This window comes from Phaethon aethereus (assembly GCF_964289735.1).
Source record: "Phaethon aethereus genome assembly, chromosome: 2".
NCBI classification, from domain to species: domain Eukaryota; kingdom Metazoa; phylum Chordata; class Aves; order Phaethontiformes; family Phaethontidae; genus Phaethon; species Phaethon aethereus.
Window position 1 is genome coordinate 107016020 of NC_138582.1, and position 24409 is coordinate 107040428.

General features: G+C 39.5%; 1 protein-coding gene across 1 annotated transcript in view; it reads left to right on the forward strand.

Annotated features, from left to right (window-relative positions):
• LOC309402449 (uncharacterized protein) overlaps nucleotides 1–24409 on the forward strand; it is a 100459-nt gene that overhangs the window by 48207 nt on the left and 27843 nt on the right. The window contains exon 2 of the mRNA XM_081996280.1: nucleotides 18782–18893. Within this exon, the coding sequence (XP_081852406.1) occupies nucleotides 18782–18893 (112 nt within the window). The remainder of the gene's footprint in view (nucleotides 1–18781; nucleotides 18894–24409) is intronic.

A 24409-nucleotide genomic window follows, 5' to 3' on the forward strand; every position in this document is an offset into this window, starting at 1 on the left:
GAAATACAGTAGCTCACTGAAGAAGAAAACAAACCTTTTCTTCTATTAATTCTGCTGTTCATGTACACAACTGCTTCCAAAAATGTGATATAATTTTAGAAATCAATCCTCTAAGTACCTTCTTTATTTCTGGCTTTCTTTTCTAAGTGTAGTGAAACTGAATTACTGCTGACGTTTCAAGTATGTTCATGTACAACTATATTAACCGTTCTTCCTGTCTGTTACATTATTTGTTACTGTGGTATCTGGACAGTTTACACTCCTCCTCAAAGTTACTTAGCGGCATGTCATCCCAATCTTAAAAAAAACAAACAAAAAACAAACAAACAAAAAAAACCCCAAAAAACCCCAAAAACCCCCTTAAAAAACCCCCAACCCTCTCCATTTTAAAGATGGTTTGTGACTTAGTTCCCTTTTATCTAATTTTGTGTATAGCCTCTCTGCAGATGAGACAGTGGCAAACTTGTGAGCAGTAATGAAATCGGAGAACTTCAAAGCCCATAGACGGATTTAGCAGGTGGAATTTGGAACAGAAGCCCCTGTTCCCAGTCCATGACTTACTTCCTGTTAATGCTGCCTGGCACAACTTGTGTTGCTTCATGAGTTGTTTGAGCAACTGATGTTGCTTTTCAGTGAGCCACGTCATTCTGTACGTGGTAATTTCCCAAATCATACACTTTTCAGAATAGTGGAGCTGATGCATGTAACGTGGGTGATAGCAGGATAGATTTGCTTGTATGCTCCTGGTAGCATTGCCTCCTTGATCTGTCCAGTGTTCTCATGTGGTGAGAATTGGCTGCATTAATGTTGCTCTTATAGTCCTTACCAACCCCATCAGCTACTAGACTTCATGTTTCTAACACTTCTTGCAAAAAATGGCAATTTTGATGCTTCTGTAGGAATGAAACTTGGCTGTTTATGCTAACGCTGAGCTTCTTTAGGCTTTTTTGGGGGAAGAATTTAGCTTTTCTTGTCCATAGTTGAGCAGAACAAGAATCTCTTTTTTGGCCCTTTCCAAATCATGATAGTTTTCAGCTTGCCTAGGAGGAAGATGTAGAAGAGCTTGACATCACAGATGTCCTTTTGACATCTAACTAAGGTATTGTGTAAAATACAGTTGAGCAGTGGCAGCTCAAATGTGACTAATGTTCTGGAAACACTGGAGGAACTACGTGTCATAATGCATATATTTGCTTTTCCTAATACCTGTAGCATCTCACATTCACTTTTTCCTATTATAAAGCAAATTTGCTGCAAAGAATCTGTATTACAGAAGATAAATGTTACTTTTGCTGTTCTAGCATTTGGAAAGGACTGTCATATCTCTGTGATGCGGGTGCCATTTCCAAACTGAACCTGCAGTGAGTGTTTTTGATGAAGCATAGTATTGTGTTTGATAGGCAATGGGGATAAAACTGGCTCTTGTCTATCTGCATGTACATGTCTGGGGATGGAGGGGGGAGGGGGAAGAACATAGTCTTTGAAAGAGAAAAGGAGGGTGTGTGTATTCTGGGGAGTATCATGTTAATCTGAAAGAGCTAGATGCATTCTTTGAGCTTGACTTTTTGCTCTGGGAGGGACTGGGGGGACGGTGTGTGTGTATGTGTGTTGGGGGGAGGTGGTGAACATTCCTGGAGGGGATTAATTTTGAGGTGACTCAAACAGACACTTTGATCCTTTCCATCTGCAGGTTGGCTTGTTTTAGCTTGTTAATATATGGATAGCAAATTCCCTCCTTCCTTTTATGTTTGGAAAATTGCTCATAGCCCACACATGGCTCTGTAATTGGGGAGAGATTGTTCATTCTTGCCTGCAGGAAGACATTTCTCTGTCTGCTGAGCTGGAGTTCCAGACTAGATAGAATGCAAGAAAAACGTGTAGACCGGCTTCCCATCTACAACTCTTATTCAAGCTATGATTCTTGAAGAAATGGCCACTAATCCATCTCTGTTTGCATCCAGAACACCATGTATCCTGCAGGATAAGGGAAGTAAAATTGCTCAGTAGTGCTCTCGGACTCCCCTATGCGTCAGTGTATAATGGTGTGGTTGCCTGTAGGACATGGATGGTGCGTAGAAACCTCAGTGAGCTTAGGAAAGTTTTCTTCATTGATAATCTGCAATAGTTAAACACTTTCATGAACATAATCAGGTTTTATTGTTTATTTCAACTTCAGACATCTTAAATATGAGTAGGAATGGCAATATATATTTAAGTGACCTGAAAGTAGACAAGGGTTTGGTTGTATCAAATAGTATGTTTCTCAACCAAGCTTCTTAAAGATTGTTAAACTTGTCTTCTGTGAACTCATATTGTCCTGCCTCCTCTCAAGTTGCTCTTTTAAGTCAAGATTTTCCAGAAGTATCAGGATTTTCTTCACAGAACTCTCAGAATTCTGCCTGGGTGCTTATCCAGCAGGTAAGATAGCACTGGTCAGGTTACAGAGAGATTTTTATCTCCTTCCTACCTCTTCCCCCACCCCAGGAGACACTTTGGAAAGGTTTGTGTGTGTGTGTGCATGTGGTGTTTGGAACTCTTTGTGAGGGTATATCACACTGCAAGTGAAGACTGTATTTCTTGTTCAAGATGGAAAATAGCAGCATGTAACAGCTAGAGTCCTGGTGTAAGCTTATAGTATTTATTTAGTGGAATTTTTTCCTGTGTTGCTTCTACATCTAAATTTAAAGATTTTTAGGGGCCTGCTTTGGCTTGGAGTGTTGCAGTTTCCTCTTTGATTATTTTAAGTTCTCTCAGAATTTTCTTCATAAATGTGGTTGACCAAGGGGTCTGGCTATGTTCCAGGATGAATAATTGCAGTCTGTCCTCAGTTTTGATTAGACACAATACTATTCCCTTATCTCTCTGCTTTTGTAGTTGGTGGCTCACTCTGGCTGCTTTGGGGTCCTAAAGAAAGACTCGCCCACCTCACAGAGGCCTTTAAAAAAGAAACTCTGGGGGTGATTTAATCCCCCTAAACTCAAGGTGACTTTTTGTCACCTGCTGGTGGCTAGGCCTCTGCTAGCAGGAGTTTATGTATTTGAGGTTAAATTTGAGTAAACCAAGTAAAACATGGTTCTTTGTTTGTTTTATGTCTGAGAGGTCTTGCATTTGACCTTCGTAGGTGATAGGGTAGTGTTCAAAAAAAGAAAAAAAAAATCCCCAACATTTTACAGGAGCATTAAGTGGTTCATAATAATTGAATTGCTTTCTTAACAAATCTTTCTCAAACAACAGAAGCTGATGACTAAAGCAAGTTGAGTGAGTGAAAGAAAATTAACTGTATAATAGCTGCAAAAATGATTTTTTTGAGAACTGTATTAGATATCGGGACTTACTATATGAGGATCTCTGGAGGTCGTTGGCGGATGACTGCATGTTGTTGTCTCAGTGGAAATATTTGCTTCTAGATTTAAATAGTTCAGTCAAGAGGAAGTCATAGCATAGGTCATGGTGTAAGTAAGCGCTGCTGAAGGTTTTAAGCTACACAAGCTTATGTTGGCTGTAGTAGCAGATGTAATTTCCAAGCATAAATAATGGCATGAGTTGGACAACTGTAAGTCTAAATTCCAGGTAGTCTGATTCTGCTAGAAATTTTCACGTAGATGACCTTGCAGGATCGCATTTCCTGCCTGGGACTGGGTTCACTGGCACAGAGCTGCACGAATCAAATCTTAATCTCAATTCAGGGAGCTTTATGTTTGGGGAATACCTCACGTAAACCAAGAAATCTATAAGCAGTCCTCTCCTTTTCATGGAGGATGCTCCTGTGACCACATTCAGTCAGACAGACAGTTAAACAACCATCCTCCAAAGAGGCAGAGTAATAGAAAGATCTTAAATTTTCTGCTAAATATCACTATGACAAGACATTTAATTTAGTCTAAAGGCATCTCTCTGTACATGCACTATTGCAAGCAATAAGAACAAAAAGGGCATCTGTATGTTGTTGTACAGGTACTATACAATTAGTATCTTGTGTATATGTGCATGTTTTGCATAGAAAAGATTCATTTGTCATGCTTGAGTGTATAGAGTACAGTAGTTCAGGTTAGCAAATCACAGGGTTTGGTTTGCTTAACTTTAGAGATTTTCTCTCTTCTAAGAAAAAAATACTAAGCTCCACCCTTTATATGCTTGTAAAATGATATTTATTTGTTTAAAAAAAAAAAATCTTCACTGGTTTGATGTCTTACTACCTCTTCTGTCAGCAGTAAATTTTGATTTCCACAGTTCAAGTTACTATCATGCATAAACACAACATGCTGGTAGCTGTTTGGGGGACTGCGTGGGGACAGGTTGGAGTCTTGTGAGTGTGTGGTGAACCATGGTCTGTTAGGTTGCTCAAGGTGGTGAAAGAATAACTGAACACTTTCTAGAAAGTGAAAAAGATGGAAAATTAATTGCAGCTAGGCGAAGGTGGCAACTACAGTCAGTATAGAAATAAGCTATGAATTGAACTTTACCTGAACTGAAAACTGATTTGAACAGTTGTTCAAAATTGTTCAAACAAGTTGTTCAGGCATTTTGCTTTCCTTTATGCATTCCTCACTCCATCCCCCCCACCCCATTTAAACTCAATGCAGAGCCAGACTGGAAGAACTTCAGTCCCAGTGGGATCTGAAACAGGACTAAAATCAAATGTTGCCTTGATCCTCTGGTAATAATATTGGGAAGCTTTTTCAGATGCTTTAGGAAACATTTTTATTCCTTACTTAACTGTTGTTTGATGTAGAGAGGAGAAATAGATATACTTAGAGCACACCCATGTGGCCATGTAGGGGTTAAATGCTATTTAAAAATGGTTTTAATGGGGGGGGGGGAAGGTTTCTAATTGTAGTGAAGTATTTTTGGAATTTGCCCTGTCAGTTAGTAATATTTCACTAATTAAAGCAACCTTTTGTTTAAACCAGGCTGACAACAGTTCGTCGGGAGAGTTGGCTGGTGGACAAACTGAGGTATGTTCATTCCTCAGCAATTCAACCCATTTTATATGCTGATGTTTCTGAAGTAATGCTTTTAACTTGGAAGAAGGTAATCACATCTGTGAATTCCTTGTTGGTTTCTCTGCTGCTGAGGGTTGCAGCCTATAAACAATTTTATTACCTGAAAGCCTTGTATGTAATGAAAATTCAGAAATAAAACAAGCATACAGGCCCTAGGCTCTTTATGGCTGGAGGCATCAGGGTTTTTTTGAATGGCACAATTAAGGGATTATAAATTTTTGCTTAAAGAACATTAGCAAGAGGCATTTCTTCTCTTCTTCCCTTTCTCTTGTGTACACTCTTGCTTGGAAGAACAGTGTATGTTCTGACTGTGGCTTGGTCAGTAAGGTTTTATGTGTTTGTGGAAAAGTGGGTTCTGGTTTGGAAATTGTACATTTGCTGTGAAGGAGAGGGAAAGGGCTATGTTGATACATCGTGTCAGCTTGAACAACAAAAACAAAGGGAAAATTTCACAGGTTTTCCTCCACTGAACTGCATTATATGAAGAAAGTGACATAATACTAAAAAGCCAACGTACAAATCTTGACTAGCTAACTGTATACTTGCAGGCTGTATTTGCCCGATGCTGCGATATCACTGATTGCTCTTAGTTGCCTGGTTTTGTCAAATGGCTCGCTACTTGTAAAGAAGCCTACTTTGCCAGATCAAAGATCCTGAAGGACTAAAACTTCTGACGGTCCTGGCATTTTGAGTGAAATCTGTTGAGTGACGAATACCATCTGACTAATACTTTGGGCTAGGCTGAGAGTTGGGAGCTTTCTTTTGAAAGATTACCTCTTCTTCATTAATAGATGTTCAGAGAGATACCTCAAGTCTTGAAAAAACAGTATTACTGTTTTCTCTTTGCAACATTTATAAAAATACCAGCCTGCAGATCTGTAAACAAGCATGCACAGGCACTGAAGATACTTCAGAAGTTTTATTTGATTTCAGTAGCAATATTGATATACTACATGATGTCCTCTGTAATAATGAACCACATACTGGAACAATCGGATGTCAGAACTAGGATGAGCCTTTGAAATAAGCGTTCTCTAGTCTCATTTGTATTTTGTTTTAATTTGTACATTCCTATGAAATTATTTCAGGTTTTGGCAAGCGTACCATGGGACTGTTACTTTTGTAAATTGCTGTGATCTAAAAGTTTGCTTCATTTGAAGAATCTGTTCTAAGAATGTTACCTTTTTTTTTTCTGTGAGGCAGAAGGAGCAGTAACTGTTGTGATAATTAAATCCTCTAAAAGTGCAAGAAAAGAAAACCACGCTACAATAGAGTAAAAACTGAATGCTTTAAAGGAAGCTGTCATTCTGAGACGAGGCGGGGAGAACAGAGTATTTTTGCAGTGTGCTGATGTGAAAGTACCCTTGGTGCTACAGACAAGAGAATGGAAACTGAAGAACACTGATAAAGTGATACTGATGATGATTGGAGAGTATTTGATAAGAAGAGTAAGGGTTTGTGGAGCTTCCTGGTTGTTAGAAGGAAGAATTTAGGGTTTTAAGTGGATTCTTTGGGCCTTCAAAAAGGATTGTGAAAGTCAAGTTCAACATATGTTTTAGTGATTTTTTTTTTTTTCTTTACTCACTGTGATAAGAGATCCTGATTTTAGTGCCAAGGAAATAACTAGGATAGCTATTTGAAAATTTGAAGTGAATAGTTATTTTGAGCTACAAGGAAGGAGCAGGTCAGTTAAGTAACAGTTGTGTTCTATGTAATTGTTTTTCGCAATGTAATAGTTTAACTATTTGTCCTTGGGTGAGCAAGCAAGTTAATCAGCTACAGAGCAGGCACTTTATAATAACTTTATAAACATCTATTGTGTTTGATTTTCATTTCCACCAGAGCTTTAGATCTTGTAGCTGAATGTGATACTTGTGCTTAAGGCATTTTACGTTATCCTGGTTCATTCACATGACAGAGGAGAGGAATTGAAGTTCCAAGCCTCAGGCCAGTAGCAACAAATCTTTTCCTGGCTGGGTGGGAGCACACAGGGCTCCCAGTTAGTAGCAGCCTGCACTAGTCAGTGACCAGAATTGGTACCACTTGTCAAGGTGGCTATTTTCTTGCATTCCTACTAGAGGTCTGCATGGGAATAGCTAACCAGAAAGGTGAAGACCATTCGGACAAGCAGGCAAGGGTGTTATCTTATCTCCAGGCTGTAACTGAAGTAACTTTGAAAATGGTTACAATAATAAGGTGGAGGTAAGGATAACTTAATTCAAATTTTTTTAGGTCTGAAAATCTATGGTTCAGCAGAAATAGGTATAATTATGATGATTAGCTTGCTATAGATGCCTTCTTTTACCATAACATGGTATGCTTTGCTGTTGAATTGTTCTTGTTCTCAGAGCTGCTGGCCAAATATCAGAATATGTATGTGAACTGAACGTTATATAATTTAATACCTTTACTGTGGGTTACCCTCTCAAATAAAGGCAAAGCTTGAGTCTGCCATGGCAAGTGTTTTCTCTTTCTTCCTGGTGAAGTGTGGCTGCATCTTGTGCTAGGCATGTCTGCCAGAGCCCGTACAGCCTGTCTTCCATAGTACTGATCTGGCGACCAGAGTGGGAAAGGTGGTTAGAGCTGGTAGCAGTGCAAAGATCAGAAAGGGAGCCTTATTTTGCTGTTTGCTGCAGTGAGCAATGTATGTGTTGCCATTGGATTCCTTGAATCCTCCTTAGAATTTTTTAAGTAGTTGTGCGTCATGAAAGTGTTGTTGTAGTATGAATGATAGTTTTAACCAGAAGTTTTTGACACTGTTGCTTGGGCTTGTTTTTTGGCTTTTTTTTTTGGTGTGTGGTTCATGTTCTTCAGTAAAAATATAAACCTACCTAGTACTAGCCTTTGCGCACTCAGTTTCCTCCGAATTGCCTGTTAGGACTTAAGTGAGTGCGGACTCTGTACAATATTGTTTGTAGCTAGTAGCAATAAGGGAATATGATCGAGATTTAGTATACTATTATCACATGATAAACCCTTTGAGAGATGTGTTCAGAGTGGTCAGCACAACTAATCTTGTAATGGCAAAGGAAAATAAGTAGAAGGTATGCAAAATCTACAGTTGCAAGGAGTGTTTTTCATCCGCTTGTGTTCTCATAGACTCATCTGACAAGACCACACAGCAACAGCAGGAAAAATACAAAATAAATGGCTAACCACAGGTTGTCTGCTGTCCGATGAAAGTAATGAAATTATATCCTGGAGCAGGATTGTTGAGTAAACATTTCTGATTTTTGGAGTGGCACTTACATTATCCTAAAAAAAGTTTTTTAGAAGTCTGTGTAATATTAGTTTGATTCTGTTTCCTGAAAATGGCTGATTATAACGTGATGGAAGAAAAGGCAAAGCTTTAGTAAATTAGCAGAAAAAAAGTGAAACTAGATGTCATGAAAGAAATTAAGTTCTACGCAAAAGTGCACAATGACGGTTTTTGTTCCACATTGGGTTCTCCCCCACTTCTCAAACTGCTGAATGCAAAACTTTGTAAGCCAAAAATTCTGTATCCTCAGGTTTAATGAAGTGCAGAAAATGTGCGTATTGAGTTGTTATATAACAGATACTGTTTTAACAGTCTTAACTGTATGAAATAAGGTAACTTTATAAAATGAAGAAATAGTTAGGGACATAATTCCAGTCATACAGAGTGCTGTTTTCTATATGAGTTACTATTGTTAGTGCAGATGGTAATCTGTATGGGATTGCATGTTTAACTAGAGCTGTTTACATGCTGAACCAGGAGTATTTGGAATACCATTGCTTCTGGCCTAGGGGAATAAATTGAAGTACGTACTTTGGGGTGGGGAGCATAAGTGGTGAGTGAAGATTTTCTGGTCACAGATGCTGGTCTGCACTCCCTTCCCTGCTTACTGTAACTCCAGCCTTGTGGAGTATAATGGCCAGGTAGACTTCACACAGTGATTAATACTGCCTGCGTCAGTAGGTCCCAAGAGCCACACTGATGGCCTGGGTTGAAATAAAGCAGTTACATAAGGATGTGCGTGGGGAGAGGAGGAAACTGAACTGAGGTTGCCATTTTTCCATCCTACTGAATTGCCTTTTAACAAGATTTTCCTGCCGATTTGGATAGCATGCTGTTTTCTAATTCTTGGAGATGTAACGTAGTGATGTTGCAGAAGGCAGATGCTGACTGGTGACCGATACGGCCCTAATCTGTGCGCTTCCAGTGTGCATGCTTCCTTAGTATGGCAGCTGCTAAATGCACATGTGTATGAAGTGTGCAGCTACCAGCTTGCTTACCTATGTGTATTTCTAGCCTGGACACTGACTTTCCCTGGAGGATTGGGGGTGGAAAGATATATCTGAAAGGTAGCAGTGCCGACGACAGCATACCTGCATGAACTTGAAGTGCCAAATGGAGTATGTGTTAGTGTAGCACATCTGCCTCAAGCGGGATTGTGAGCGTAACAGGGAAAGCTCAAGCTGTGTAGCAAAATTAGCCTATACGAAATTGCTAAAATTATTCACTGCATTAGTATTAATCATATTTCTTCCATTTCTCAGTGACTGATGTACTGACATGTATCTTCATCCCCCTCAGCTGCTTTTCCTGGTCAGTGTTCTGGCACACAGCTGCTGCTGTCTGTCCTTGTTCTAGCTGGGGTCTGACCTCTTCTTTTGCTTCTGCTCTCCCTTTCTCCACTTGCCTTGGATATTTTGGTAACTTTCCTGGTGTGTTTTTTGTGGTTGGTTTTTTTGCTTGTTTGTTTTTTTATGTGTTTTTTTTTTTAATTAAATATCTGGTTTGTTCTTATCACACCAGAAACTGTTTACTATGAGACCTAGTTCTTGGTAGCTCTTTGTTATTTGGCCTTGTAACTAACTGCATCATGTCATAGGAGGGTTAGGTTGTACATTGCTGCATTCCTTTGTGTGTTTGCTGCTTTTGTGAACAGGTTCATTAGGGACTGTTGAGACAGGGGGAGGAAATATGCATAGAAGCATGTACCTTGCTCGATGGTTTTGTGTACTCGCAAGAATTCATCTGCAGTGGGAAGAGATTTGGTTAGAGATTCGAGGTGAAGATGATTTTTTTCCAATAAAATTTAACTGTCAGCATTTCAAGGGTAGACATCTGTCTCAGAATTTTTACTTTTATTAGGCACTTCAGCTGTTTTTTCTGTGAACTGAAGACAAACCAGATATATTCAGAAATAGCCTTTTTCTCCCTGTTGTTTAAAGACGTGAATTCTAGTCTTCAGATGTCTAGCTCTGAATATGTGGGAGTTCCAATCTGTGTAATAAAAGTAGTATTATAGCCTCAGAGATGTCAAGGCTAGTTCATTTAACAAAAAAAAAAAAAGCCATTGACAAACACTGAGCTTTCATGATGCACATAGTCCTTTGCTGCTTTCAGGAGTTTCCTTTGTACAGTATTTTCCCACACAGAACAAAGTGTTAGTTTGCCAATGAGATGAAGATGAAAAAGACAAGTTTTCCAGTGTCTGGAGTAACAACTGTCTTCATGGACTTTCCATCTGTCTCCTAATTGCTTTTCCACCAGTACACATTCATGTGCAGTGGAGAAATGAAAGTGTTGAAACAAAAATGCAAAGAGCTGATGAAATGGAAAAAATGTGAGAGCTGCTGCTATTTTACATTTCGAGTGTGGAGTGACCACAGGCTCCCTCTTTGTTCCTGCTGGGAGGAGAGGGGATGAACCACTTGCTCTCCACAGGTGACCAATTCCTAGGGATATTTGGATGAAGGAGAGCAGTGAGGATTTGGCCAGAGGAAGGCAGACTTCTTGCCTTTCTCCAGCAGGTGTGCTGCTCTGCCTGTGTCCTGCTGGACTGAGTGTCAGGTCTGCTAATGGGCATGCATTCAGACACCCCTGGGCACTGTTTTTCTTCAGTGGATTTCACCCACCTCTAGGCAGACCTGGATCTATTGTTTTCTGGACTGAAATCTCAGCCAGATCAAAATGGGAAGTATTTGAAACTGTCTAGGAAAACAGCAACTATGAAAAAGTTCCTGTATGTTGTTTGAGGTTTGAGGTGGCCAACCTCAAACTTTAAAATGGGGAGAGAGATTTATCTGATGGTCAATCTTTTCCAAACACTTCACTCTCTTATATTACCCCTGCACCCTGTGGAAACCATCTTTCAAAGAAAGCTGATACCACTTTGTCTCAAGAATTTAAAACCTTGAAAAGAGCACATGCAATTGATGATCTAGATCATAGTATCATAAAATAGTTTGGGTTGGAAGGGACCTTTTAAAGGTCATCTAGTCCAACCCTCCTGCAGTGAGCAGGGACATCTTCAACTAGATCAGGTTGCTCAGAGCCCTGTCCAACCTGACCTTGAACGTTTCCAGGGATGGGGCACCATCACTGGAAGTATTCAGAAAATGTGGGGATGAGGCACTGCAGGACATGGTTTAGTGGGCATGGTGGTGTTGGGTTGATGGCTGGACTTGATGATCTTAAAGGTCTTTTCCAACCTTAATGATTCTGTGATTTACCACTTCTCTGGGCAGCCTGTTCCAGTATTTCACCACCCTCATTGTGAAAAATTTATTTTCTTCAAAAGATGAAGGATCTCCTCTAAGGTGAACTGTCTACAAATGACATATGTAAAAGTATGTGGCATGAAAGAATTATACCCAAGGTGTAGGTCCTGTCTCTTGTTAGAGAGCAGTGAAGTTGCTGTTATGTTCAGTCATGGCTCCCTCCAGGTGGGTCACTTGGTAGGGTGACCGAGGCTTCAGACCCCATTACCCCATTCCAGAACCCTATGGCAAACTATGTTTGTGCTACTGCTTCTCTATCGCATTGTGCGCTGCCTTGTGTCTGTCTGGCTTTGACTTTTTAGTTCAGAGCTGTAAGTGAGAAAGCTAAGGTGAAAAACTTTGTGTGTGAGAGCCAGTACAATTTTCCTTTCAACTCGTGACCAATGAGTTTTTCTGGCAGCTGGAATTAGAAGCAGTTATACCTGGAAATCTAGATCTAGAGACCCAAGTGCTAGGCTGTGAGTTGAGCAGGCTGTGGAGCAAATCTGTCCTTTTCAATTGTTAACTTGAAACTTTGAAATGTTATGTATCAAGTCCCAGCATATATAAAAGCATATGGTGGAATGAGATTAGGTACAGAAAGGGATGACCAAAATGGTCAATGGGATAGAACAGCTGCTTTTTGGGAAGAGACTGAAAAGGCTGGGACTCTTCATTTTGGAAAACAGAAAGCTTAGGGAGAATATGGTCAAGGTTTTACAAGAACATAAAGATGGTGGGTAGGTTGAACTAGGCAGAACTAGTCATGCAGTCCCACAGTGCAGAAATTTAGCAAGTGTCAGAACTAGTGGCAATTTACTTTAACATGAATAAATGAAGGTACTTTAAACAAGGGGGAGTGTGACCTTCAGGAACTTGCTGCTGTGGAAGGTCCTGGGGCAGACAATACCAGAATGTTCAAAGCAGAGCTTGGCAAAACAGATACCTCTTAGTATCTGTTAATGGACCTGTTTTCCACTAATTTTGGGGTCAAGGTGGGACCTTCTAGCGTCCCTGGTACAGTGGGAGCATGGAGGGAGCGGGACACAGAAGGGGCAGGGCTGTCTTGCTCTGTTTGAAGTGTTTCCCTTTGACACAAGTGAAGTGCTTGAGTGGGTGACATGGACGCTCTGCTGACCCAGTAAGGCATACCTTATGTTTTGAGCCATATATTCTACAATTAGCTGTTGATGCACTGACTAAACCTCGAATGTAGGTGCTTTGTGCATCTCTAACCTCTTTCTTTGAATGTATGTAAGTCCTGTAAGGTTATTTGGACAGAAACTTTCTTTTTAGTTCTGTTATGGAGAAGTGTATAGCTTTGAAACCCTGGTACCTAGGCAGAGCTTCTTTTAAAACAATGAAGACCCCTGTTTTGTTTTGGTTTTTTTCCCTGAGAAACTACAAAGGCTTCTGCTGCTTAAAATTAAAGCACTAGATATTTTAAATAAGGAGGGAAAACTACTTTTTCTGTGATTTTTCTATTATTCATTGGCCCCTTATGCTCATACAGCAAGGCATTTTTGTGCTACCAGATTACAGGATTTTTTTCCTCTTGATATGAACTTCGCTCAGCTGGTTCAATGAGACATTTTTTTCCTCACCAACATCTCCATGTGCCCTCACTTGAGTCACAAGGCAGGAGCAGCCTTCACTGGGAGGGATCTTGCCAGCTCAGGCTGCATGATCCTAAGTCAAATCTCTTCCCGAGCTTGGGCTGCTTGTCTGTTTTTCTGTGAAATGCTTTGAATGAGTGGTATAAATGGCGTGTTTAACAGAAACTCTCTTGTATTTGCAATCTCTCTGAAGTTATTTGGTAGTAGTAAATGGTAGTGATAGTATAACTAGCTATATGTGTACATTTTAGTGTGTGTGTAAATATATATATGTGGTATGTCTGTCACTAGAAATGGCCTGTGAATGTGAGTGAAGCAGTCAGAAATGCTTTATTTCAGTTTGTGTAAAAGTTCTATGGTGTTTTTCATTTTTTTACCACCGTCCCAAATTCTTGTCATGTAGCATGGGCTCTGCAAAATTTGTATATTCACTGATGGTAGTTGTGTATGTACTTAAATGTGTGTGGTGGGTTCAGTTAATGTATTTTGGCTAAAATACTGTGCTACTTTTGAAGCAATAGTATGTTTTGCAAGAAATGATGTTCATATAGAAGAGCTGCAGAGAATCTCCTGTATTACGGTGTTTGCTGTTTCTGGAAAAGTCTTCATTGTTTATTCATCTTGTCCTTGTGTGAGTGAGACTTCTGACATAATCACTTTTTATAGTTACCAAAAAGTTGTGGTCAGCCTTGTTGTTCTAGAAGCCATTTTAGAGGGTAGATGGATAATATCCTATTACTTGGCCTGTATTCATGGTAGGCATTCTTAAATATTTTTCTGGAAATGAAACCTGCAGCAAATGTGGAACACTGGTTCAGGAGTAGGAAAGTTAAAAGTGTTGTTTACTACGAGGAGAGAAGAGAGAAGCTTTAAACTATTTTGTGTCATCATTAATACCAACTGTTGTATTCTGGGCAGTCTTGTCTCATCAGTATTTGCTTCAGTAATGCTAGTTACTGGGAACTGCAGGTAACCTGGCAGGATTTTATTCTTCGGTTTCTCCATGGGAGCTCTAATTAACTGTGTAGAAATCATGGGGCTTTTGCTGTGCAGACTTTGTGTAAGAGATGGGAGGGGAGGAAGTAGAGAGGTGACAGAAGTAATGACCAGAGTGCTGGAAGGGGGTGAGTTGTCTGGCATTCCCCTCAGCTAGCTGTGCTGTTTTTTCCTTAGTCGTGTGATTTATTTTTGGAGCAGTCTCACAGAAATAGATACGTGGCTTAGTTTTGCAGAAGTTTTTTAACTGGAGCTCAGCCTTTTCATGAAGACTGGTCTCCGTTATCCCTTATTTGAACTTTCTTTTTGACATACCGTATGGGCATTTCCCTAGCCCATAAAAGGTGGTGAAATACCCATTCCGCTAATGCACTGCAACCTCCTCCCTCAATGTATTTAAAATTAGTCATAAGCATTATATCAGCCAGTGGATTTAAAGCTACCTTGAAGAGTACAAGAATGCACAAAGAGAGTCCCAGGAAATTTCAGTATTGGTTGGTGAGTTATTTTAGAGAGAGGATAGGGAAAGGGAGCCGATTTGCATGATCATGGACAGGAGTGAACAGAACATATCTTTGCTCTATATGATTTTGCTGCTGTGCTAAGAGGTTGTTTTTTTTTATGGGCCGTGTAAAATTTAGCAGCAGTAGAGTCTGACATAGGGAAAGTTTATGGGGCTTTGCATGTATGTCTATAATTTCTCTTAGTTGGAATATATGATGTGATTTGTTACAAGTTTTGGAGAAGGAGAAATAATATACAAACAGTTTTTGGCTTTTTTTCCACATAGAGTAACCTCTGGGATGAATGGTTTAATTTTAAAAGTCTAATTATTTTTGTTGAGACTTGTACTTCCTCATAAGTATAACTTAGTCACTGCCTGGATGACTTTGGAGGGAACTGATTCTGTAGAAGTAATAAATAATCAGCTAAGTTTGCTTATTCTTTCTATTTTTATTGAGCATATATATATGTGAATATACACTTTTCTTGCTTATTTAAACAGGTTTAGTTTTACAATATTTGCTTGATTCTATGATAAAAGATCTAAGCCCTGTGACTATGTTTTTAAAGAATGAACCGTTATCACAATCGCAGTATACATCTTGGAAACATGGAGTTGAAATAAACGTTGCTTGGTTGCGTTCTTCATTGAATAATTGACTGTTATGATGTAGTAGGGTATTTGGGAATAACATTGTGAATACCTCTTCCACAGGTGTAATGAACCAGTGTTAAGTGTCTGCCAAGGAGGAATTGCTGTATCGGTGTTGCTTTAGTCTGTATTGGCTTAATTGAAATCTGGAGAGTATTTTTTGTGTAAACTCCTTTTCTCTTTTCAAAACATTATGTGTCTCAAAAGTCTTTGACAGAGTTGCTGTGAATTTTTAATCTGATAATGATCAGCATGTTGCTACATAATGAAAATGCTCAGTGAAGAGGAGCATTTGAAATTCATCATAGCTGAGGATGCCCATCTTTACACAGTCTGCCATGCAAGTCTGGGACAAACTTTCAGCTTCATTAGATTTTTGTGTGCCATAGAGAGCAGAGCATAGCCAAAAATATTTCCTTGTGCGGTAAACAAAAGAGTTTCATAATGCTAGCAGTTGAGAACAGATGTAATTATAGGCTCTTCCTCAGGCAAAAACTCAGTCTGTAACCTGTGGTTCTGCACTGTTTTCTTCCAGTTCTTGTTCCAAACAATTACATGCAGTTTAGATTCCAGTCTCGAGCCTCATGAAAGTAGCATTGCTTGTTGCCTGCCATGGTTGGTTTCCTTCCCCCCTTCTTTTCTTCTTTCTTTCTTTCTTTCTTTTTTTGCTTGGCATCTTCCTTAGTGGAGAACCGCAAAAGCTGTACCAGGTGACAACAAAGAAACCTTGGTCTAGGATCCTCTAGGTTTCACAGTAGATTATGCAGTGTTCTTGTATAAACAGTTACGAGTACTGAATCTCCTAAATGAACTGTTTAATTGAATTGCTTAGAGAGTCCATAGTAGAATGTACTTAAAATGAACAACAGGGAACAGAAGTGCACATTTTTTAAATTCAGATGTAAAGGCTGCATTGCAGAATATTTCCAAAATGCCACAGAGGAGAATTACTTTATTTGGTGTTTATATTGGAAATTAAATGGACAAATTGACTAGTTGAATGTCAACCTACTTATGTGAAACTCCAGTGTCTAAACAGTGAGTTCTCGTGACAGTTGTCTTGCTTTGGAGCTGTGCAAACATGAAAGCTTGTGAAGAAGTGATTGGGAGGAAAAAAATAAGCAGAAGCAGGCCTAGATACAGAATAAACTTGCTGTGAAGTTTATCCATGAATTTCTTCAAAACTGTAAGCTCTGCAAAACTGTTCTTTTTGGAGAGAGTTGCAGACATGTTCTGTAAACTTTACGCAAAAGTAGAACTCTGCAGGATAGAAGAGTGGGTAAAATCTAAGATGAGAATGCTGTGTTTTGTCTGTATATCTACAAAGCGGAGAAATTGCAGCAACCAGTGGAGATGATGGCTTGTTGGTTTGGCGTTTAGTTTGGGGGGTTTTTTTATATACGTAGGAGAGGCTGTGGAGGTGAGGACTCTCAGCTCTCTGGGCATGATGCCTGAACCCATTATGGAGCAGAACCTCCTCACATCAGATTAGTGAAGTTACCTGGGTATAATGACACTTTTCCTTCCTCCTAGACATCTGTCTCTTCAAAAAAGTCTCCCGTATTTTCAAACGCAAAAACCCAATCATGATAGGGGTTTTTTTTTGAAAATAATAAATTTGATCTGTTTGCTGTCAAACATCATTATTTTCCTACATAATGCTGGAGTTCAGCTGTTCTTTTTCTTTATGGTTTACTTTTAATATGAATCATGATTCTGACAACATCTTTTGATTTAACCTGTAGTAACATGATGCAAATATCAGCAGGGGGACATACAGGGAAATTTGTGACTTCTTGTGACAGCTTCTACAGTGAGGGATTGAAGTGTCTAATGAAGCATTGTAATTACGATTCAAATTCATTTGTCAAATGTTTCATCCCTTGCTTCAGCCTTTCAAGGACATGGCCTATTCTACTATTTCTCTCACTAATTTCTGCTGATTAGTACACTTCACTGGTGGAAAGATTTTTCTTTAGAGTCCAGCCTGAGTTTTATTCCTTCAGCCCACGTAATTTCTACTGTGGTGTTTGTGGAAGTATGCCAATTATTTTAGCTTTATATTGTGGGTAACACCAACAATGTTTCCTGAAGTTACTCTTAAGATCAGGCTGACTGTGCCTCCCCGCTGGTGAGAATGGCCTCTGAGCACCCAGGCTTGCTCAGGGCAGTAAATTGCTGCCGGTTGTGTTCCTCAGGGCTCCTCTGGAGTTTCGGGTATGGCTATGTGCAGGCAGTACATGGAAGGTGACATAGATTTTTATGGCTGTTCTTGTGCCTGTCAAGCAGCTCTGTTGTAGGCATTTTTCATTTTTGGAGACAGTAAACATTTTGCCTAGAGCCACGTGTTGAATTGCTCAAAGCCACAGAGAAATCCCATGTTAACCTTATTGCCATCGACTTGTGCGTTGCACCACGCTTGGAAACTTTCTCATCAGTTGCATGGGTGGAAGCGTGGTGCTGCGGTGGCCTGGCTTGGCTGTGTGCGCGGTGACAGCTTTCTGCTTCTAGACGCTTGTACTGCTAAAGCTCAGCACAGGTATTAGGTGTTGAATGCAAGCCCATTTGTAGTACTGAATTTAAGGACAGTAAGGTGCAAATGTGAAATGAAAATGAGGAATGTGAAGAATTTTGGGGGGATTTTCATGGTCTGGCAGAATATATTTTTGTTTTTTGAATAGGTGACTGGTATTTCTAAAAAGTCTGACAATGAAAATGAAGGTTGTTATACACTTCCAGAGAAGATACTGACTCTGTCATAGGCTTTAGGTAGCCCCCTCTGTTGTGTTATCTAAACATTTCCTAAGTTATAGAAGCCATGTAATACGATTCCATATACGGTATTGACTTTTGCAGCTCTGTCCCCAATTAGAACTTTCATTATTGTGTTGTATTTTTACATGATATTTCAATTGCTGTGACACACTGTGAAAATAATGTTAAACTAGTGTACCCTTCTTAGGCAGGGAAGAAGCAAAAGTCACTTTAAAGTTAGCAATCTGTGCCAAAGTCAGCTTGTGTGGATGCTTTTCATTTCCTAAATTAAAAGCCCAAGCTGTCTTCTGCACCAGATGAGTTAAATTGCCTACTGTGATAGAGCATTACTAATGTTTTTTTAAAACCAGTTTAAGCTGAACCAATGCAAGTTTTTTATGCAGATAAGACCTTAGGTCAGAAGGTTGTGGGTTCATATCATAGAGATTATTCTGTATTATATATTAAAGATAAGTCATAGAGTCAATTCTGAAATTATTATATGAAAAGTCTTGCAGTATCTGTGTCCTGATACGTGAGAGGTTCTTCAAACTCTGTTGCTTCCTACACTTGAGAGCGGAAAACTCATGTTGCCAAATAAGAGTGAGGATGAGAGAGAGTGTGCTTTGACATATTACTATTATACTACTGACACGCTACTGTTTAATGTAAAATTATTTGTATTTCACATAAAAATATGACTCAAAAGCTGAAGGAAGGTCTGATGTTATTCCCCTTGCTTCCAGCCTCAAGAAACAGCTTCAAGGTCTCATACCTTCAAAAACAAGTCTTTTAAGAAATCCAAAATTTGTGGAATCTGCAAACAAGTAATTGATAACCAAGGCATTTCCTGCAGAGGTGAGTAATGTATGATGTTCTGTTTACTTTCTTGCTGTGTAAAGGAAATTAATTTTATATTAATGTTAAAGTTTCTAAGAATCCATGTTTCTGGAATTCCCCCTGGACTAAGTATAGATGTTACCTCAGTTTATTTGCTTCCTTTGTACAAAAAAGTTCCCTGCTTTTGTTGGGCAGTGGGGTGCTGTAGTAGGTAACTGGAGTTGTATAATGATGTGGTTTTATTACTGTGCTATTCAGGCAGGTCCCAGAATAAGGTAGTGCCTGTGAAGGCTTTCTGAGGAGCATGTGAGTGATGTGTGCACAGTGGGTAACAGATGCCTCTGGAATTTGGTCTCCACGTGAGGAAGTGTATGACCCTCACTCACTGAGGCATGAAGGTTTTCTCTGCATTAATTTGAAAAAATTCACAAAACCAGCCATCTATTTATTTACTTTAATTTTTCCAGTTGTGTTATGCCCTGAATCTAATCACTCACAGAAAAAAAGAAGAGATCATCTACCTGGATGCACAGACTAGAGAGACTTAACTGCCTGCTCCTTACTGCTGTTTTCCCTCACTCTTCTCCCTTGAACATTCTTGACTCTTCTCCATGGAATAGCTGTGGTAGAATTAAATCTTGGGAAAGCTCAATAGGTCCTTTCTGCAAGTTGTCCTGGGATACGTGTTTTGGTCCCCTGTACTGGTTTAGCCTGGTTAATCTTCAACTTCTGTTATTCCATGTTAATAAAACAGCCTCTTCAGTTGTCATGTGCGTGGCTTACCTCCTAGTGAGAGAATGCTCTTGTGTCTTCATCTGAAGTGTAGTTGCTGTTTTCACTTGGAGGTGTTTGCACCACTTCCCAGTTCTAGATAGATCTCTTTCTCTCACCTCCTCCCTCCCACGTTTTTCAGCCGCCTTAGGATCCCTCTGAGGGCTTGAGAAGGAGGTGAGAAATTTGGATGTAGAAGGAATGTGGCCATTTCCTGAGCTAAGGTGCAGACTTTGCAGATGAACAGCTAAATGTAAAATACCTCACTTGTTCAGCGTTAGTTACCAACATAGGAGTGGTACTTACGTATGTATTTCTTTAACATATTTCTTCTGTTTGTCCTTCTGGAGGTTGGTTCCAAAGTTCTTAGGATTAGTTGTTTTTAGCTTAGCAGAAATAGTGTTGTTGGAAGGAAGCCTGCTTAGTGAAGGAACTGCCTGAAGACCCTCTTGATCAGGTTCTGTGTAAAAAGCACGGTACCAGGAGAGAATCAGTACTTTGACGGGAAAGGCCTTAGGGGTGGGAATAGAAAAAAATGTTTGCCAGTTTGCTCTGGATTGGAGTTCTCACAGCCCAGAGCTGGAAGTCTCAAATTCGCAAAAGCTGTGTCAGTGTGCTTACCTACCAAAGGTGCTAAGAGCTTTACCGTATGTCTTGTAAACAAGTCAGAGGTTAGGATGAGCCTGAGCAAGTTTTCCTTTTGCCCCAATGTGTAATAACGTTGGTTCAAATACGGGAACTAACAGTGCATGCCAATGTAATTTAACACCTCTTTGGTTAGCATTTATACATGGTTCAAAATAGCAGGAAGAAAGCCGAACTCACATGTAGTCAAACCATCAAGGAAAAAAGCTTTCAGGGGAAAAAAAAAAAAAAAATTGAGGAACTAAAATTCTACAAGTGCTTCTACTGCAATTCTTCCAACACACTCCCCAAACCACTACATTCATGGCTATGATACATCTGTGTCCATATCTAAGTCGGTGATCATTTTCTTTAGGTTTCTAGGTGCAATTTTCAGAAGGAACCCCTTGCTAATATCACATAGCCCCTTTTGTTGTTGTGAGCACGAGGCAGACCCACCATCCTTCTTTACTGCTGGTACATTTTGATTGTTACTTAGGCTTGATAATTACCCGTGGGATGGAAGCAACAGGAGTTGCACAGAGTGAAGTGATGACTCCAGGTAGTTTCAATTTAATAAGAACCCATTTGTATTTTAACTTACAGCATGGGCTTTGTAAAGCAGAGTTTTGGAAAAGATAGAACTAAAAGCTGTCTGTTCCCTTGCCAGCACTGCAGTACTTGAAATGTACCCTAGTACTGTGAAACTCTATTAATATGAAGAAAAATAAACCAACTGTTTCGGAGCCAAATCCTGGTGCTGCTGCTTCTGGTAAATTCTCCCTGATGTTGCTGAATGAAAGCAAGTGAGTTGGCATTGGGGGCAGGGAGTAGAAAAGCCTTTAGTTAAGAAGAAATAAAGTTCCTTTGTGTATTAACGATAAAATCTTTCTTTTTAACAGTTTCTCCTCAGAAAATAATAGCTCTTTGTACAGACTGCAGGTTCCTTCCAGACTATAATATCTTATCAGTTAAAGGAAAGTTGTGTGTCAGGAGAAATGAGGGGCGGGAAAAGGCTTCAGATTGGTCACTACATAGTATTTGCTGTTTATCTAGCAATTAATCATCTACTTGTTGTAAAGGGAAAAAAGCCATAACTGGGTGTTCTGTTGGTTAGGTAAGTTTTCATTAGTACGTGGCAGTCATTTTAAGGGCATGTTGTTTAGCCCTATCTTGCAAAATGTGTCCTGTGCCAGGACTGAATGCAGTGCCTAAAAGCTTTCTATGACAAATGAGTGATTGACTGAAAGGTACACTTGAATGATGATGTCCCTTTGTCCTTGTATACTTCAGTCCAGCTCAGTAAAGCATACTCAGATACAGTGAACTTATTTTTAACAAGCTCTACAAAAACAGTAGCAAAAAGGAAAGGCAGATTTGAAGAAGGGGAAGCTCCTGGCTGTCTCCCTGCCTGGTAAGCATGTTTGTAGCTGGGCTGGGTCTTTGATGCAGCTACTCATTATGAAGAAAAGACTAACAGCTGTTGATTTCCACAGTACCTGCACATTCTGCAGTAAACAGAGGACTACATGACTCCCCATGTCTCTTCAGCACTACCTCCAACTTTTGAATGCTTTTGAGCTCTGGTTTGATCTTCCCTGCAGTACAGTTCAGTTAAATTCAGGACTGAGCAGATACACATCCTAATCATGCATATTTACATAGTTAGCCAAAGGGCTGCAGTGTTATAAAAGCCTTTTAATTATTTTTTTAAGCTACTTACCCTAGATATTGAATATTCAGTATTTTACTTTATCTGTAAACAAGCTGTCATAATGATGTAATTTATGTATTTTCCATGTGAATTTCTATTTTATTATATTTCTTTTACATTTAAGATATGTAAAATATAAATTTCTTTTTTTCTCTTTTACATTATTTTCCTTTGCTTTTTAAAATTATCATTTATCTTTGTTGTGTTGTGATCAAATGACTGTTAGTATAGAACCAAGAGCTTTTTAGATGCTCTGAATCTTCCCAATCTCTAGAAAGTACTCTTCTGGCAATTCAAAAACTGGAAACCAGATTTGGGAAATGTGAGTAGTTTTAAATAATGCAGTATTATTTCCTAGCTCTTAGAGCATTGATGGGTGAAATAAGTATGAAGAACTGAAACACTTCACACATTTCTGTTCATGAAACTCCCTTCCCCTCCAACTGATGAAGTTAACATATTTAGGTGCTGCTAAGTGAGGCTTTATGTGCAATACAAAGCATTCCATGGACTAGATTTTGAACGTAGCTCATTCAAACTACCATTAATTGCTCTGAGTATCTTTTTGTTGATATAACCTAGCCATGAATGTTTTGGTTTTGGGAATATGTGTTGGAGGAATCCCAGTAGGAGTGCTTGTAGAATTTTAGTTCCTCAGTGTTTTGTTTTGGTTTTTTTCCTGAAAGCTTTTTTCCTTGATGGTTTGACTACATGTGAGTTTGGCTTTCTTCCTGCTGTTTCGAACCATGTATAAATGCTAGCCAAAGAGGTGTTAAATTACATTAGCATGTAGTTAGCTATATTGTGAGCAGAGGAGTGCTTACCATAATATTGTGTGCAAGCTGAGTGTCACAAAGACTAGAATTCACTTCTGTCCTGGTTTCAGCCAGGGTAGAGTTAATTTTCTTCACAGAAGTTAGCGTGAGAATGTGTTTTGGATTTGGGATGAGAAAATGTTGATCACGTACTGATGTTTTGAGCTGTCGCTAAGCAGTCAAGGACAGTCCAGCTTCTCGTGCTGGCCTGCTAGCAAGAAGGCTGGGGGTGCACAGGGAGCTGAGAGGGGACACGGCCAGGACAGCTGACCCAGGCTGGCCAAAGGGATATTCCATACCATAAAAAAATCATGCTCAGTACATAAAGCTGGGAAGAAGAAGAAGGAAGGGGTGGAGGAATGTTCAGAGTTATGGTGTCTGTCTTCCCAAGAAACCATTACATGTGATGGAGCCCTGCTTCCCTGGAGATGGCTGAATACCTGCCATGGGGAGTGGTGAATGAATTCCTTGCTTTGCTCTGCTTGTGTGCACGGCTTTTGCTTTACCTATTAAACTGTCTTTATCTCAACTCATGAATTTTGTCACTTTTACCCTTCTGATTCTTTCCCCTGTCCCACCGTGGGGGAGTGAGCGAGCGACTGCGTGGGGCTTAGTTGCCAGCTGGGGCTAAACCACGATACCTTCTTAAAATGGATCTGTATAGTAAGTTCTGTCGTGTAAGTCATGTTAACGTATGGTCTCATACAAGTGTTGATTGGCTTGTAGTAAGTCCTGAACTGTTTCCTTGAGCATGTAGCATGAAGTGATAGTAGAAAGTATATTTTCTGATCAATTACAATGTCTGTATTTAATCAAGAGCTTCCAGCTGCTTACAGATCATGTTTTGAAGGCAACGGGAGCTGTTTTTCTTCTTAAAGAGGTTTGATATTTTCCTCTGAAATTCACCTCCTTTTTTGTGATTGTGCTTGTGATGATAGCTAGCGATCCACTTAAAATCTCTTTTTGGATTAGTTGGAGTTACCTGAGACAGAGTTCTCTGTATTTAACCAAATGTTCATTGCTTCTGGCAAGACAAAATAAACTTTTATATTGAAGCTCATCTGGAGTTGGCAAACTGTTCTTAAGGCTTGTTTGTGCACACTCTGTGTGTAAATATATGCATGTTTAATCTTATAGCAGGTGGTTTTATATACTCTATCTTTCAGTAAGTGCTAAGTTCAGTAATAACGTATTAGTATCTTAATGTGCAAAGCATGTCTGTGGCTACAGTTCTGCCAAAGTAGACAGCTAGAAATGCCAAAGGAATTCATATCGTGCTTGAGGCATTGGCATTACAGTTGACTCCAAATGGCGAAGCGTGTAGTGTGTATTTGTGGGTAGGGGTGTTTGTGTCACCCTGGGTTTCATGGAGTGCTCCTTGTAAAATAAGATCCTCTATTACTAAGCGCTTACACGGGTGTATTATGAGAACTATCCATCTATCAATCTTATAATACATTATATATAAGATGTATATTAACTCTAATTTCAACATAACTAAAACATAAGCATCTTACAGTTAATTATGGCAATAGGCATACCCGTATAATTATGTTAATATTATAATGCGGGAGATCTTTGAGAGAATTAAAAGACTGTCATTAAATTCA